The 18,572-nt window shown below is 48.6% G+C and overlaps 1 protein-coding gene across 1 annotated transcript in view; it reads right to left on the reverse strand.

Annotated features, from left to right (window-relative positions):
- Nucleotides 1-18,249, reverse strand: part of notch3 (notch receptor 3) — a 38,791-nt gene extending 20,542 nt beyond the window's left edge. The window contains 7 exon segments of the mRNA XM_042085540.1: nucleotides 1-9; nucleotides 189-422; nucleotides 757-879; nucleotides 1,928-2,263; nucleotides 2,490-2,632; nucleotides 15,980-16,046; nucleotides 17,982-18,249. The exon segment at nucleotides 1-9 is cut by the window's left edge and continues 147 nt beyond it. Of these exon segments, the coding sequence (XP_041941474.1) occupies nucleotides 1-9; nucleotides 189-422; nucleotides 757-879; nucleotides 1,928-2,263; nucleotides 2,490-2,632; nucleotides 15,980-16,046; nucleotides 17,982-18,042 (973 nt within the window). The 5' untranslated portion in view covers nucleotides 18,043-18,249.
- Between the last annotated feature and the right edge of the window lie 323 nt (nucleotides 18,250-18,572).

Genomic DNA, 18,572 nt, shown 5'->3' on the forward strand with positions numbered 1-18,572 from the left:
ACAGGAGACCTGACAGCGCACACACACACACACACACACACACATTATATATGAATATGTTGATTATACATTATATTACTTTATATATATTAACACAGCACAACAGAAGCCATTTTACCACGACTAGACAACATGACTAACAGCAGCAACCATAACGGGTCTTGGCTGGACGACCGTACGGGACATACCAGTCTTGCCCACTGGGCACTCGCAGAAGAAGGAGGCAACGCGATCATGGCATGTGGCACCGTTGAAGCAGACAGCGGTGGCACAGTCGTCGATGTTCTCACTGCAGTCGTCGCCGGTCCAGCCGTTGACGCACACGCAGGTGTGGCCGCCGATGGTGTTGAAGCACGTGCCGCCGTTGTGGCAGGCGTTGGGCTGCATCAGGCACTCGTTCACATCCTCGGCACAGTACTGGCCTGCAAAGACATGGACAGACAGACATCAGTCTAGGCCCATAAACAGGTTTCAACCGCACCAAACACTCGTTGGTAGCCTGAGGAAGAGCCAGGAGCTCAAAACCTTTCAAGGGAGCTATATATGGTGTGCGGATCACTCTCTTTTTTTGAATTTCCCCTGGGGATCAATAAAGTATCTATCTATCTATCTATCTATCTATCTATCTATCTATCCCTCTCTCTTTTACTTTTCAGCCACACCAAACAAAACGTATTGTTTGCTACTCATTGCTGTTGCAATATTGCACGAAATCAGCAAACCTTGAGTTAAAAAGACACAAGGGGTTTTCCTCACCTGTCCATTCTGGAGGGCACTGGCAGTTGTAGGTATTGACCCCGTCCACGCATATACCCCCATTCATGCATTTGTGCCCAGGGCAGTCATCCACGTTGGTCTCACAGTTGTGGCCTTCGAAGCCTGTGGGAAAGACAACAATGACAGGACACGTTAGGGCGAGATATCCAGGAAGAGGTGAGAGTGTAACAGCAACAGCGACTTCATATCCCCCTTGATCTCATCCAAACATACGCCACACACACACACGGGCTGGCTGGGTGCTCCTTCCCATAGCCATGTGTGCATTGCGGGGGCTACAGAAAGCAGCTGGTCTGTCAGGAAGCCGTTGGGAAGCCAGCAGTGCAGAGTAGTAACGCGGCGCAGCCAGAAGCCGCAGGGTGTCGGAGTGTTTACATGTTCTCATGGCCGTTCCCACAGTGGCAGGGGCCGAGCTGCGCTGGGCTGCGCTGGGCTGCGGGGGGCAGTGCGGGGAGGCTCCAGAGGGACGCGCCTCCCCCTGCCGTGTTTGCTTGTTTTATAATCTCTCACAGTTTCAATGACTTCCTCTCCGGCGAGGGACATTTCCTGTCCGCTCCCTCGAGGGAAGAGCTCAAGGGCCCATATAGTTTCCTCCTTTTTCTGTGGCGCCGTGACTGACCCTTCACTCACTCATTTACGCTCCCCCTCTCACCCCCTCTCCTCCTCTCCCCCATAACTTTCCCACTCTCTCCTTGCCGCCCACGCTGTGCTATTTATAGAAGCTGGGGGGTCTGACCTGGAGAGGGAGACTAAATTGTTCCAGCACCGTGCTCAGCCTGGGAAAACCCAGCACCCAGCGTGCCACGGTGGGAGTTTACGGCTATGGGAAGGAGTGGGAAAGGATGAGTGTGTATGTGTGTGTATTTGTGCTATCTGTGTGTAGCTATCTGTGTGTGTGTGTGTGTGTGTGTGTGTGTGTGTGTGTGTGTGTGTGTGTGTGTGTGTGTGTGTGTGTTTGTGTTTGTGTCTGAATACATCAGTGTGTGTGCTCTTCTCTGAGCATGCATGTTTTTTGTATTAGAGTACCCCAATCTGTGTCTGAATTCAGGTATAGTATTCAGCCATTCAGTCTATTAAATATCTATACATTATTCAAGTTTGTACATGAATACTGTACGTGTATGCTAAACATGTGAGTGTGTATCCATACCTGGCAGACAGGCACACTCATAGGCATGGTCGCTGATCTGGTGGCATGTGCCCCCGTTGAGGCACTGGGAGGGTGCGCAGGGCAGGGTGACGATCTCGCACGTGCGCCCACTGTAGCCCGGTGGGCAGCGGCAGGTGTAGGAGCCGTGCGTGTTCTGGCAAACGCCGCCGTTCAGGCACTTGCCCGGCTTGCGGCACTCGTCGATGTCGTTGCGGCAGTTCTTGCCCTGGTAGCCAGGCGGGCACGAGCAGTTGTAGTGGTTGTTCCAGTTGACGCAGCGAGCGCCGTTGGCACAGGGGCTGGTGGCACAGGCATCAATCAGGGAGCAGTCTTGACCTGTAAAGAGGGGAAAGCCAGGACTGCGTTATCTTTTACCTTTTATCTTTCAACCTTTTAATAGCCTAGTAACTGTTTTATTCTATTTTTCTTCTGTTCAATTGTAAAGCACTTTGTGCAAGTCCTGCGCTACATAAACAAACTTGTCTTGCCTAATCAGGCAGATGTTACCTGACCTTTCTGTAATGTTCGGAATATTCTGGAGATTTCTTTTTGCTCCACGTACCTCGGAATCCTCGCTGGCACACACAGGTGTACTGGGGGATGCCGTTGGCCACCTGGCTCTTACAGACGGCTCCGTTGAGGCACGGCGTGCGGTGACACGGGTCCAGGTGTTGGCAGAGATTTCCGATGTAGCCGGGCCGGCACCTGTGACAGAGACGGACACAGAAAGAGAGGGACATGAGTTAGCCGGCCTGTCAGCCAGTGAGCGGGGGTTGTGTGAGTTGAGGTATTTGACAGACCGGTGCAAAACGGCTGCAACTCCACTAAAAAATAAAAAAAAAAATAAAAAAAAAAAAGAGGCAAAATCCCCTCCATTTTCTGGCGCCCACCCTTCCTCCCCCAACAGTCGATCTGGCAGTGGCCTCGCGTGCTGGCGCTCGGACTGACGCTCCCTGCCTGGGCTCTCTGGCACGACCATGGGCAGTGGGTGGGTGTGAAGGAGGGTGGGGTTGTCCAGACCCTCTTTGTCTTGGCCAGCAGTGAAAAGTATCCACCACAATTTGGACATGGATATCATTGCTGCGCTTCATTCGTCTCTGGCGATGCAGTTTGTCGACAACACACTCGATCAACTGCTTGTCTTCAGAAAGACCTCTCTTAAATGACTGACACACATACATATACACACACACACACACACACACACACCCCTCCTCTCTCTCTCTCCACTTCCCAGCTGGGGAAGCTCTGCGTCTCCCTCTCCACACCAGTTCACATTCCTCTGACATTACTCCTCTTCCGCACTCGTTCTCCCACCCTCTCCTTTCCTCCCTCCATTTCTTTTCAGTGAGACCAAAATGCACACGTCAGACACATCATTTAGCAAGATACTGTTCATCATAGTGGAGGACCCCAGACATGACTTCATTCATGAAGCAGGGAGTCCAGAGACAGAATAACATTACAAAAAAAAAAAAAAACCCTTCCAACTGACAATCTCCCATTTTAAAGAAAATACTGTGGTCAAATTTGACCAGAGAATTGGAGCGAATCGGAGAACTGGGCTGCGACAAACTTGATACACTGCCGGACCTTTCCTGTTTGTGTCCTCGGACCAAAAGGAGCTACATTGTATGGCCAGTTGGCTCGGCGTGACCTAAAAGCGAGCGGCTAGATAACATACAAACAGAGTTTTTTTAAAATGTCCTCCTGCTTTCTTGCTTTCTCCCCGGGGTCCCATGTGCTGGTACAGCCACTGATCCTCTCAGCCTGGAGAGGGGGGCCAGTGTGTGCCGCGAAACCCGACACCCACGCGGGATTGGATGGGTGGGTGGGTGGGGGGGGGGCAGCGTTGCCACAGGACGGGCTCGGACATCAAACGGGGCCCGTTTGAAGCCGATGACAGGGGGCCTGTGATGACTGTTCCCCTCCGAGGCCCTCACTCCTTTCTTCACTGTAAAACAACCCCTGGACAGAGACAACAATGGCTTTTCCTCTTTTCAGGATGGCCACCCCCCCTCTTTTCTTTTTACATCTCTCTCTCTCGCTTGCTCTGTCTCTCTTCCTCTATCTTTCTCCCTCTTTTCTTACACTCTGCTATCTCATCTATCCTTTGTCCTGCTTCTCTTTTTGCCTCCTCCTCCCTCGGACGCAATCTGATGGTATTTCTCCCTGACCCCGAGGCCAATGAGAGATGAGAGAGAGGGGCCAAACCTCTCGCTGTGTGAGAGCCCTGCAGAACAGGCTAATGGGACACCTCCTCCATCCTATGCACGATGCTCCCCTGTTGCTCTGCTCCATAGGAACAGCACTGTTCTGGGGTGCTGGTATTCCCCCCCCCACCCCTCCTCCTCCTACTCAGCCCAACAAGACAATGGGCAGACGAGTGAACCACGAGGCCCCCTCTCTGGCTAACGCAGGCAGACCCACAAGAATGTCCAGCAGACTGCGCAGGCAGACCCACAACAATGTCCAGCAGACTGCGCAGGCAGCACTGGAAAACAGGGGGATGGGACAGGAGGAGAGAGAAAAGGAGAGGAAAAATGGAACAAAAAACTAGAAAAAAAAGAGTTTGACTAGACTATCGCCCAAAGCACAGAGAGTGGGAGTGGGAGTGTTTGTCTGTGTGCGCAAACAGCTGCGGATTTCCCCAAACACAAGCCGGAGCCATCTTTCCCCCACGCTCTCTCTCGGATCCCTGTTAGCATACTTTCGGAATGACTACTGAGCAAAACTAAACTGTTGATACTGATAGGATGACCTGTCTCTTGGGGCGCGTAGTACACCTGCCTGCCACCCCAGCTGCATTCTCTGGCTGGCCCCAGCTACTGGGTCTTCATTCCTGGGCTCAGACTTGGTGCCAAAAAGAAGAATGAGAATGAGAGAGAGAGAGAGAGAAAGTGTGTGTGTGTGTGTGAGCAAAAGAGAGGGAGCATAAAAAAAACACCTCACACAGCCACAGGAAAGAGTGGCTAGCGCAATAGCGCTGTGCAGAGAAATGCTAGGAGGAGGAGGAGGGGGAGGGGGAGGTGCTGTGTTCAGTTACCACGGCTACTGCTCTGGCCTGGGAGAGCAGGCCAGGGCCGGGAAGCAGAAGCCTGCCGTTCCCACTGATCCCCCTCGCTTCCCCCCTCCCCTCCTCCCCTCCCTCCCTCCCTCACACGCTGAGGGGTCAGGGGGCAGAGGGCAGCAGTCTGATTGTCATGATAATGTCAGTCAGCCAGCGCACAGCACAGCAGAGAGGAGAGGAGAGGAGGAGAGAGGAGAGGAGGAGAGAGGGTCAGCCCAGCCTGTCTGTTAAGAGTTGGGGGTATGTGTGGGTATGCATAAGTGGATGAGTGTGTGTGTGTGTGTGCGTGTGTGAGCATGTATGGGTATTTGGGAGAGGGTAGTCAAGAGAGAGAGAGTAACACAAGTAACTGTGTGAGAGAAAGAAAGAGAGACAAAAAACAGTGTGTGTGTGTGTGTGTGTGTGTGTGAGAGAATGTCAGAGAAGAAAAAGGAGAGAATGTCATGTCATATTTCCTGTAATCCCTCGTCTCCTGCTCTGAAAACACCCGCTAACTCTCGCCCAATCCCAGTTCGGCGTTGTCCTGGCAACCTCACAGACGAGCGAGCAAGCCTGCCACCCCACCAATCGCCCCCTACCCTTGGCTATTGGTCATGGCTTGGCTGGGTTTATTTAGAGGCAAATTAACTATGTCTGGAATCTCGGGTTGTCACCAAAAAAAAATATGACACTCCTCTCTGTGGCATAAAGAAAAGGGAAGGGGAGGGATCGGCCTCAGAATGTTCCGTGCGACACGCACTTGGGGGGCGACTAGCAATGTGTCCATTCTGCATATCGGCGGACATTTAAAAAAGCAGAAGGGGGCAGTTGTTCTCCACTGAAGATATTTACAACAGGAGATGGACAATAACTTACAGCTGTGTTAGGGATATAGCCTTTGTGTGTGTGTGTGTGTGTGTGTGTGTGTACCAGATGTGATGAGTGAGTATGGGAGAGAGCAACCAAAGCAGTCAAAACTTCCAATAGCTTCTTAAGTTAACTACTGCCACTTCTGGGAACTCTTAATGTTTTAAGTGTGGCAGTTGAGAGTAATTGGAAAGGGAAAAGAGTCTGGTGGGGACTCTGTGGGAAAGCCTCTGGAGGATTGAGATTTGGGATTTCTGTCCCATCCCAAACCGGAAACACGGAGGGTGTGGAAGCCTGAAGCTGCTGCTGGTAGCTCCACACACCCAATGCTACAATGTGTCTACGTGTTTCAGTGTGACCATGCCTGTCAGTGTAGGTATCTGTCTGTGTGTGTGTGTGTGTGTGTGTGTGTGTGTGTTGAAGCAGCACATACAATTCGTCCTCACACACATCGAGCGCAGCAGCCAAAACACACATTCTTTTGTCTGGGCCTTGGCTGTGTCCAGCATGGCACTCGTGAGTGGCAAGGCCGCGGGCGCTATCGTCCAGAGATAACTCAGCTGGAGGAGGTCACGCTCCCACGCCACATCAGTGCACCGCCCATCTCCACCTGCTTGTTTGTGCATCCGATTATGAGTATGGAGGTGTATGTGAATGTATGTGTGTTTGGGGGGTGGCACATGTTTCTACTGGGGGCAGGTGTGGGGTGTTGTGAAATCCCCTTCCTCCACCCTCCACCACCCCATCCAAAGCCTCTGGTGGGTCTCCAAGGAGAGGAAGGAAGAGTCGGAGGAGGAAGCCGTGAGTGGTCGGAGGGCCCCAGGACAGGACAGAGCGCTTAATCCTCCGCACGTCACATCAGGGCAGCTGAAGGGCCACGACAGCTGCAGGCTCCAGGCCAGCCACACATCTGTCCACATCGGTCAGTGCGAGAGACTCAGTCCGTCTGCCCCTTTGGCGCACTGGTCTGCCTCTGGCAGGGGAATGCCGCGCAAAAACAATGGGCCCTTTCTGCCCCTGAGGATGAGCTGTGATGCGGAGCTCTTATTCGAAGCACAAACACACAGACGTGCACACACAAGCTGGGCACACCTGAAAACCGGGAGAGGAAAGAGTTCCCATACATAGCAGAACACACTCATGCATGCTACCGCACACACCCTCTGCACATAAACACACACACTTAAACACAAATGCAAACTAACACACCTACTATGATAATATTTGATTTGTCAGTGGATATGGGTTAGCAGCAAATTGGCCAAACACACACACACACACACACACACACACACACACACACACACACACACAATACAGCTTCAATTAAAGAGGTGAGTGAGAAGAAAGTCAATAGTGTCAAAACAAAAGCAAGGCTGATAAGCCCTTAAATCAAGCCCATGCACACAGGAACCAACTATACACACACACACACACACACACACACACAGCAACACTGCAACCAGCACATGGGAAGACTTACACGCACCCTTCGAGGGGAAGTGCTGGCAGAAGCATGAGAGCCGCCACAACAGGTGGGACTCTCCTGAGAATGAGCTACAAGAGAAGGAGGTGAGACAGAAGGACAGTCGAAATAAAACTCACTCTCTCTCTCTCTCTCTCTCTCTCTCTCGGACAGAAAGAAAATCAGCTCTGGCATTTAGTCATTTTATTGATATCACACACCAACACATGGTCTGCGTTAAGGCCGTTGTCAGAGATGAATGAGACCATGGCGCCTAGATGATGGAGTGGTTCTATGTACACACACACACACACACACACACGCTCAAGGTTCCGGAGATGCTGCCCTCCATGATTTATGTGTGTGAATCTCAGCACCTCCGCGCCACTGTCGTAATCCGACGCCACTTTTCCTGCTCCGGGGGTCAACCGTGGCAGGTAACGAGACACCGGCCCCATCTTGGGACAATACCAGCAGAGGCATCCTACCACAGGACAGGGGTCACATCACCTGTGGACCCGGAGCGAAAACACACCGCCCCTCTGCGACAACATGCTTCAATCCGGTCAGTCATGGTCCATAAGGCAGCGGGCATGAGACTGCCCCACCCCCTCCCAAACTCCGCAGGCACCCTGGTCCCACAAGCCCCTGAGGCCAGACACAAAGACACCAAATTCCTCCGGGCAGACATTTCACTTTGTGTCACAGGAAGCGCTCTGTGTTTTTTTCCCCTCTCTTCTATTTTACCCTCCAACTCACTCAATTCTTTTGTAGGGTCACCAACCATTCAGGTCAGTTGGAGCAAAAACGTTTTTCTCTTTCTGCCGTGTAGCTAAACGTGGGTGAAAAGATGCCCATCAGGGCTCATTCAGAGGCAGTCGAGGCATGTTCAGAGACTAACCCACCTCACTTTGCTGTACTGTGCACAGCACACACACACACACACACACACACCAAAAAATACACACAAGGAGAACCCGACTCCATGCCTATTGTGAGAGTTCATACCGACACCACACTGCCAACAAGAGCCTACACCCACCGTCTCCCATACACCACCAACACCACCACCCCAAACCCCTTCCCTCCCACCTCTCTGTTCCTCTCCTCTCCTCTCCTCCAACCCCCCTTCCTCTCTCCCTTTTCTCAGAGAGCTACCAAAGTGGGGGTAGGGGAGTGTTTTGTGGCCCAAATAAAAGAGCTAAAGTAGTCAGAAGCCCTTTGTGTGAGGGAGGCTCTGCGAAGAGGAGGAGAAGGAGGAGGAGGGGGAGGGGGAGGTGAGGGTGGGGGGTTGGGACGGTGACCCAAACAGCCCGGCTCTCAGGCCTTTGCTTACACGGACCAACAGGCCTTGTCTGTAGCCTGGCAACAGTAACCCATGGCTGGTGAGCAAGTGAGTACGTTTGGGAAAAGGGGGGAGGTATGCATACAACACAGGGTTCTGTGAGGACAGTTTCAGATAATCATCTCCTCAAGAAAGGTGGAAAAAAAATACTCAACCAACAGCTTTCCCTGGGAAGCATATAGCTCAGAATGTTCTAAAAGAGCCTGAAGAAGTCTTTAAAATTCTCCCCGTGTTTAGAGTTTAGCTGTTGAGGACAGACTTTTGACAGACAATGGAGCCACTGAACTCTATAGAGAGGGAAGGTTCTTGTTCTCCCCTCTGGCATGAATATTAACAATGTGACCATTACGAGCAGTGGTCACCTCCTCTGGAAAGGAGCAAAAGGGAAAATTGTGGTTCATGGAAAAAGACCATCTCCGAGCTCTGTGGTCTCCTTGCAGTCAGGCTTACCCTCATTCTGGAGTTATCTCCACGTTCAGACACTGGCCAGGGGTGTGGTGCAACTCTTTCCTGAAGAAATAAGAATACCGGTATTCCCTTGTGCTCTGCGCAAAAAGCTAAAGCTTGAAACACTGACTACTGAACACAAAGGTGGTTAACAGATACTTCATCATGTCAAACGGAGCAAAACAAAAAACACTTTGGTGAAACTCAACAGCTTGGCAAGAAGTCTATTTTTACATACATGTACTCTCCTGCAAAACATTATTCAAACGGTCAATATTAAGGGGGGAGAGGGAAAAAAGAGGAATGTCTGGTATTTCAAAACAGTTGACCAGAACCCACATCGCATGTTTCCCAAAGCTCAGGACTTCCAAGACGTTCCTCAAGTAAGCTTCACCACAAAACCCCACCCCAATACCTAAACTGATCCAGGCCTCTGGGAAGCTCATGGAAGAAATGGTGACTTCACTCACAAAGGACCCTGACTCATTCTACCACTCGGCTTTGTTTCAGCAATTGCATGGGGTCAGCTAAACGTATATGTGCAGGACGTTACATGGGGTCAGCTAAACGTATATGTGCAGGACGTATGAATCCCTACAAATAGAAATGTCAGATAGAGATGGTCTGTTAGCCTGTAGGAATGAAATGTGGAGAGCAAAAAAACCTGCCATGCATAATGACATTTTAAATGTCATGCTTGAAAGCAGTAATTGAAGTGTGGGATTTTTTATTTCTCCAATTATGTGGCATGGGGGTAAACATGAACCCAAGGACTCACAGTGACATACGGCGTGTTGACAGGAGTAATGAATACACACGGTTGACTTTGATGAGTACAAAGTCAGGGGGAAAAAAACATCTGACATATTCCTTTTTTGGGTGGAGGATCTGTGCTAACAAAAAAAACCCACTGACATACGATACGGTCACTTGGAACATTGTAAATGTCCTCAGCTGGGTTTATGTCAAAGATCTCTTTTAGGTTAAAACTGTCACCATAGTAATGGGGATCAAAGCAAGCAAATGGCTCAAGCGGAATCCTTAACAACATTTTTAATGGTTGAACACCCTGAAGAAAGAGCCCGTCTGTCTTACGAGTTGTGAAACGTTTTTTTTTTTTTTTATATGAGCCTCTAAAGCTGCGACCAGAGTGCAGAAGAACGGAGACGCTCCGATAAGCTGTGGGGAGAATGCAAGGAGAAAGGCCAAAGAATGTCCGCTATCTTTACCACAGTCACCAATAAACCACCAAACAGCTGAAGACAAGGGAAGGAAGGCCCTGCTCATCGTATCTGCTCAAACATGAGCTAAACACCAAAACAAACACAAGCCTCGCTGTGAAAATTCTCCATTTCACTCAGCTCTGCTTCTTAACAGCTCTGTACTCTGTGTTTAATGAGAAAAGCACAGTGAATTGAGAAAGGGGGCCTGAAAGAGACAAGAGCAAGAGCGTTTTACATTCGAGTGATGACTTCTGTCTCTGTCTCTTAAAGGGTGGTGCAATGAACATGAATAGGACCAGGACTGTTTATCATCCGAGACTCACTCTGCATGCTGAGGCTGACTGAAGTCAATTATCCAGTGATGTAGAGTTGTGACACCGAGGACAGTAGCACTGTTGCTGTAATGTGACCCAATGAACACAGTGTGAGAGTGAGTGAGTGAGTGAGTTAGAGAGATGTGAGAAAGGCAGCCCGATCATAAGCTTTCTTGAGGGGGTCTGACATACAGGAAGTGAGTGAAAAGAGCGAGGTCAGGAGTCACCACTTCCTCCGATAGGGCCTGAGAACCACGGCGACCAGCTCCCGATCTGACAGACCCCCGGGCTACAGCCACTGTCCCCCTCACTTAATAAGAAAACAAAATATGGCTACTCTTTTAAAAAAAAAAAAAAAAAAAAAAAAAAACAGGCACTCAGAGACTTCATGGAAGCAGGGCCGGCTCCCTGGTCCCAAATGTCAGACAGCTTAATCTGTCGGTCAAGCAGACAGCCGTGAACCATCACTCCTGAATGGACGTTAGCTTATGACCAGAGACTGGCACTTCCCTGCGAATGAGTCCAGACATTCCAGTTGCCCCCCCCCTCCCCTACTATCCACACATACCCCGCTCCACAACCACTACCACCCCCCACCCCGTTTAAAATTGGCCCCGGTTGAGAGCATTGTCTGGGGCATTCCTCAGATGACTGTCTGGATGAGCTGAGCTGGAGGTGAGCAACAATGCAGTGACTGCGATAGAGACAGAGGAGGGGAGTAGAGGGGGTGGTGGGGGGGGGGGGGCCTTACGAAGCATTCCTGACTAATCCACTTGCTCAAGTACCACAAGAGACAGGAGAAAGCACAGCTCCAGGACCCGCACTCTAAATCCACGGCCCCGTTTGGCATGTTCCTTACACGCACACAGGGGCTCGAAAACGCACGCAATGCTAATCAGACTGAGGCGCTCTCTCTCTCTGGGCCGTTAAGTGTAAACCATAACAGACGCGCTCAAGAAGTTTACTGGCTTTGGAGTGGCCGCTCATAACAGAACACAGAGCTCGCTGACTCCATCCATCATTCCGCTAAGAAGCAGGCAGTCTCCATGGGTCATTAAAACACAACACTTACAATTTACAGGCTCACTCTGCCACTGGGGGTCAAGACGATGCTATTCAGAACACAGAGACACCCTGTATCTAGTCCCTCATGTATGTGTGCCCATAAGCACATGCACATACATACAAACAAAGAGTGGCTATATGTCTACACCACACACACACACACACACACACACACACACACACACACACACACACACACACACACACACACACACACACACACATACTATATCTCTCTCAAAACAGGAGAGGCTGACTGTTCTTATGAATTGGTGAGTGAGGACAGAAAGAGCAAAGAAAGTCTTGGGTCCTCTGCCTGGACGAGCATGACGCAGAAGACAAAGGTCCCAAAGGCTCCTCGCGTCCTCCTCTTGCCTCGTGTGAGCATGTGCAGGGCTGGGGGCCCGCAGGCTGCCGGCTCCATTCCTCCACGAGCCTGTCTGTCTCTGCATGGGGCCCGCAGGCAGCTCAATGGCAGCACCTGGCCCTCCACTCCTCCATTGTGAGGCTGTGACTTCACTGGATTACCATCACAACATCCACCAGCTGTCCCCCACACCACAGCCCCAGCCTCCCCCACCCACACCACCCCAGGCCCCAACCCCCCTAGCAAAGAATCCCTAACCCCCCCCCCCCCACCTCCCCTTGAAAACCCCTGATTCTTCCAGCTGGATCCTTTCTGAATGACACCCTCTCAATCTGCCTAATTATCTTTCCTCCATGGCCGGCATGTTCTGTGTTCAGTGAGCGCTTAGGGACACAGGGACTGGCCTTGCACACTCAGCAGATAGGAGACGGGACAAGCCCAGGGGCCCTGCTACACTTTAACCAGACTTCCTGACTTTTCATCCGAGACCAGCAACCCCCCCCCCCCCACCCCACACACACACACACTCTTATCCTACAAGTGCACACGTCACTCCATGGCGTCTTCACAAGAGAACAATGCCACTGCAACATATGCCCTGCGGCCCGTACTCTCGTGTTCCCCAACACACAACAGGTGGTTTTAACTCTTTCAGAGAAGAAGTCAGGTGGACACCAACACCTCATCCTTTACACACACACACCTCAAATCAATCCTTGCAGGTAAAGCATTGCAAAACCACCCTGTGTGTTGCAATTAGATTGCGGCAATCAGACTGAAGAGTCCTCGCGGGTCCCTTGCATTCTCCCCCCTTCTTTTACAACGGTTCAATATGGTTCCCTTGAATGGGCTCGCTGAGGGGAGCAGGCCTCTGAAGGATTACCCCTGTAATCTTCTAACAGCTACACAGCAGCCTCAGACCCCCACTCAGGACTGATCACAGCTGAAGTCCTCACAGGTGAGCAGGGGGGGAAATCTGAGAACAGATAGGAGCAGGGTTTTTTTTTTTGTCTTCAGTCTCTCCTCCCCCAACCCCCACACAAACTTCCCCCACCAACTCAGGGTAAGTAGAGGTATGGTGTTGTGTGTTTGCCAACAGATACGGGTATATCTAGGACAGACAGAGACCAGGGGCCACGCTTAAATTATATTACCGATACCGGAGAGCTTTCACACTTCAAGGAAGGAAGAAAGTGTAAAGTCATTGCTCAACCTATCCGCCATCACCTGGCTCTCATCCAATAAGGAAAAACAACAGGAGAAAGCACACACACACACACACACACACACACACACACAGAGGAAGAGAGAGAGAGAGAGAGACTCATGTTGAACAGGTGGAGCGTTAACAGCCTAAAGGTTGTCCTCTGAGAATCGCACTAATAAAGACGAGGCGGAAACCTATATTGGTGTTTATTAGTAACATGCACCTGTTCGGCGTGGGCCCCCTTTTGGTGCAGTTACCTGCCAGCGCGCTACTGGATTTCTCTACTGGCTCTTTTCCCTCTTGTTCTGTTCCTCCCCTCTGCTACCCTTTCTGTTCCTGCCCTCTCTCTCTTTCCCCCTTCTCTCGGTTCTCTGTCCCAGTGGTGCCTTGTTACAGGGAGGTATCTGGGGAGAATAAAGGCCCTTTTCTGCTGTTTTGGATCTCTGGTTACGTTGGTATCCCGAGGGGAGGGAGGGAAGCGAGTGAGGGGGAGGTGGGGGTGGGATTGAGCAGGGTCGCCCCGACCTCCTACCGCACAAGACTGGTCTGACCACTCTGGTTCCTGAGCCACTCTTCAATGGCACGGTTACCACCTTGTGTGGTATGACATTTTATAGTCCCCCATTTGGGAAGAAATCCTCGCTTTCCTCTAAAGAAGCGTCATTTGTTGTTGGCATTGAACCAAGAGGGCAATTTCAAATAGGGCCATTTCAAAAAGTCCTCCACGCCCCTTTGTTATATACACACAGAATGGCTGAAAGACTAACCACTGGCCCTTACATGTAGGAAAATTAGGAGAGAGAATGGACAGAATGCTCTGATTTAGAGGTCACTGGCGAAAAACGAAAGGACTGAGGCAAACTCGGACAAAGGATAGTAAATGAGCGAACAACGCAGGGCTGTAAAGGCTATTACACATTCACCCACCTGCTGCCTGAACGCCACGCACCCTGATGTGCCTGGGTAATGATTGGACAACATAGTCATGCGTGCTCTCTGTACTGACACACAACCTATATCTTCAGACCCAATCACTTCCAACTTCAAATGGTTGAGTGAGTTTCTTCTTCCTTTAGCATTGCTAGCACAGTCTGAATAAATTAAATCTCCCCCATTTCATATGTACAGGCACCCTGGACTTCTACGTTCATGTACAACTGTTTTTTTTCCAGTATTTTGTGAATTATGACGAATTGAAATTTGCTTCAATTCTATTCAGTACACTATGCTACTCCTTCTTTAAGGATATAAGGGGTGAAATGTATGAACAACCCTCATTGGTATGGGAACAACACTATACTTTAGATACAGCACTAAACGAGCCTTGTAGTTTTGACAACAATGGACTATCATTACCTGGCGAACATGTGAAAAAGCACACCTCAGGCAATGAAATTCAAAATGGTGAATAAAGAAGAAAAAAGGGAACAATAATTAGGAGTAAGCCAAGGCATTTCTTTTGACCACATAAAACACAAGAATCGTTTTGTGGGAGGTGAGACAAACTGCTCTGCTGGCTGTGAAGGTATTTTTCCCATGTCAAAGGGTGTACCGTGCACAATCTTTCGCCAGGCTGCGACCTCCTCACTGAGGGCTAGGGAGTGGTCACAAGCCATAAAGTAATAAAAGTTACTGTAGAAAGGGCCCGAGGTGGCAAGCCAGCCACAGAAAAATCACAAAGAGAAACCCAGAGAATCCTCCCTCTTTGTCTTCTCAAAGTTCTACCCATTTGCCAGGGGAGGTATAGCTTCCATTTCAATTGGGTTAATGTACGGTCTTTAGTTAGTGCAAAAGAAGCCTAATAGCCCTGGACCGTGATGGACTTATCAGCAGAGTGTGTTTCCCACGTAGCTTTTCCTAATGGAAAAAGAAAACTAACCAGCCTGAATGAGGGGTTTGGGAACACACACAAATTTCCAAATCAGGCGGGAAACTAAAAACAACAGCCCAAGGGCTTTCATGTGATAACAATCACTTTGCATTAGAATCCACACACCGAGGAGAAGAGTGGCTGGGCTGGGGGGGGGGGCAAAAACTAATGAGACACACTGCACAGGACTCAAGAGAAAGCACACACTCACACCACGGGATACTCTCTAAGCCAGTAATTTATGTTTCTCAATTCCTCCAGACAGGTGCAAGTGGATGGTGTGTCATGCAGCCTGTACGAGTCATGGCCTGACTCTGATTTCTTTTTATTTTTTTGGTCACCGTGCTGAAACATTGCAGTAAAATCTCTCTCTCACTCTTACACACACACACACACACACACAATGGGAAAAGCCTTTTGCTGCCATATAGTTGAGACACTTTCATGCAAAGCTCAGAGTGGTGTGTGTTTGCCCTCTGAAGATGCAGAGAAGAGTGATAACCGTTCCCTTTTGTTTGGCCAAATTCCAATCCCTTTCTCTGGGGCTGCGCAGCTGCAAGTGTATCCATGTACTCAATCTGCCACTAGTTACCAAGGCTGAACAATTGCCCTGATACACAAGATCATTGCGAACAAAATTAACCATCACTTTCTAAAGAGAGTCTCTTTATCCAAACAATAAGCTAAAGCATGGAATGGGATAAAACCATGTACAGGAGAAAGTGAGGGGGCAAATCAACACAGAAATATTTAAGACCTAGTACAAAATCAGAGCTCATTGTAAAAACCTTGTATTGTAGAAAGATAAAAAAAAAAAACAGCACGAAACTTACATGCATTTTGAGTTTGAACATATTCCTCCATTCTCACAGGGTCTGTATGAGTCCACACAGCGGAGACCTGTTGGAAGGCAGAGGACATTGTGTGAAGAATCTGAATGAGGTAGCCCTACTTCCACAAGAAACTACTTAAGTCACCTTTTTAGATATTTAATATATTACAAAGCATATAGTTTTACCACTGTAATGTGTAGAGTGTATTAAACATTTTTGTGAAGTTTGTGTGTGTGACAGGGAATTGCTAATATCGAGTTTGGGCCTAGGCTCCTACTCTAAAAAGCGGTGGGGACATTCAGTGTTGTAAGAGTCAAAAAAGATGAGTTGCGGTAATGACAGACAAAATGCCTTGCACCTCGATCGTTCAAACTCCATCATTTTATGGAGATGAACCTTCCCACCTTTCCCGCTTCTTTGAAGGCATTTTCACATCACCGCCGGCACTCTGGGGTAAGCTCGTGTTTACTTTTCAGCTAGCGAAGATAATACCTTATCAGCAAGAGTGTAGATGCATGCTGTGATGGGTGTACACATGGAAATGAGATAGGATTCAAATTCTTTCACACAGATTCTTGATTCGCTGATATGGGAATAGGGTTTCAATTAAATGTACCACCAAAATCCCTGCCATTAGCCTACTTGCAGTTTTTAATAATTTAATTGGATAAACGTGTTTAGAGCTAACTAACTAATTCGAAAATTAGTAGGCCTGAGTGACCAAATTAAGGCCAAAATGAAGTTGATCTTAGTGCATTTTAACGTTATATTCTGTTAAATGAATAAAGTAGGCCTACGTTGTCTTCATTTGAACTCAGTATGCTTACTAAACACAACATACTTACTAAAATAACAAATGAATAAAAAAAAACCTTTGCACCTTGCACCTGCGTCGTAGGTGCGGGGCCTATGTTCGTCTATTGATATTATCGCAATCATTAGCCCATCCCCCAATCTGATGAAAATGTTAATAGCTCTTTGTTCGTAAACGTAGGGGGTAACGCCGGAGCTCATCAGTGTTGCTCTGACACAAGCAACCAGCAGCCTCTAAATTGAAAAAAAAAAAAAAACCATGAACTAAACTATTTAGGCCCCGTGTCACTAAAAACTAGATAGCCCACGCAAAACAGCTTCAATACTGTCAGATTGTAACATCTCTTCTCTAGGCTGAATGCAACTTGTTGCCCATTTCATCTGTTGCTTCCCTGCGATTGCAGTCACAGCGCTGTTCAGCAGCTAGTCCTGTTCTCACGGCCCCGCCGTTCATAATCACGCACATGCCCAGACCCATTTAAAACAACGGAGTAGTGAGCCCAAATCTTGTGGACAAGGAAAAAGCGATTCACAATGGAGAGCATCTGCAGACAATGCAGTTCCCTTGTAGGTAACGCCACACATGTTAACAACTCATCACACCAGTCATTCTAATAAACAAAGAATGGTCCGTCTGTGTTTGTAACCTACATGCAATTTTGGCACATTTTAGCCTGAAGATGGTCTCTCAACTTGCAGCACATGTAAGCTAGATGCAGGCTTCAAAGAGCATCCCTCAAAAAATATTGCCAACGCTTAAGACGAGATGTAAATCGGAGTCATCGACACACAAAATAATCAACGTATATATATATATATATATATATATATAAAAAATGCACAAGACACTTCAGGCAGTGTTGTTGAATGAGACCCTTAAATAATTTAGTCTTTATTGGCTAGGCCTATTTCGTCTCCTCCAAAGCGACTTTAAAACATTCAGCTAAACATTTCACTTTCATAGACTACCAGAGAATAAGTATGTCTAGCCTATGTTTTGATTAATCTTACCAGCCTGAATCAAGGAAGGAGTCGCTAACACACAAATTCCTACAGCCAACATAAAGTTTCTAGTGACAATTTTCTCACAGTCATTTTGTTTAGTTGCAAGGACGCAGCTGCGCGTGCAATTCCACAGTCCATATTACCAAAATTAAAGAAACGTTAATCTGGGTAAATGTTTTCTTACCATCGATATGTTGTACAACACATAAAAATGATAAAAATATCCAAATACTGTAAATCCCCATTTCTTGTTCCAACTCTTCTTCAGAAGGGTTTTCAATAATACATCCTTCAAAAAACGAACAGATAAAAGATCCCAGAAACCTCGATACGTAGCGTCATAAAGTAGATTTAAAATCTTTTCACATTAACTGAAAACATAAAATGGTGTTTTAAAATAGATCCAATAGGGATTCTCCGCTGCTCGGACGGGCAGCAGTGCTTCTTCAAACACCTCTAGGAACTTTTGAAAACTTTTCTTGCCTCTCTTCGAACTGAGGGGCAACGTCGTATTACTCCGCCCACTCTATACAATCCATTCCGCATAACCGACTCCTGGGTCGTGTCCTTCCGCCTAAGGAAAGTAGCGCCCAACAAAAGGACAAGCGACATAAGTGGGAATGTCGGTACTTCTCCAGCATGTCCTTATGGCTGTTTATTGGTGTTATGTTCATACTTAAGAAGTCAGCAGCTACACTGGCTGTCCTTTCACCTGAGAGTCTTGACATCAGTTGTGTGAGACCGAACACCAAGTTAATCACGTTTTGAGGAATCC

This window comes from Alosa sapidissima, chromosome 3, assembly GCF_018492685.1.
Source record: "Alosa sapidissima isolate fAloSap1 chromosome 3, fAloSap1.pri, whole genome shotgun sequence".
NCBI classification, from domain to species: domain Eukaryota; kingdom Metazoa; phylum Chordata; class Actinopteri; order Clupeiformes; family Clupeidae; genus Alosa; species Alosa sapidissima.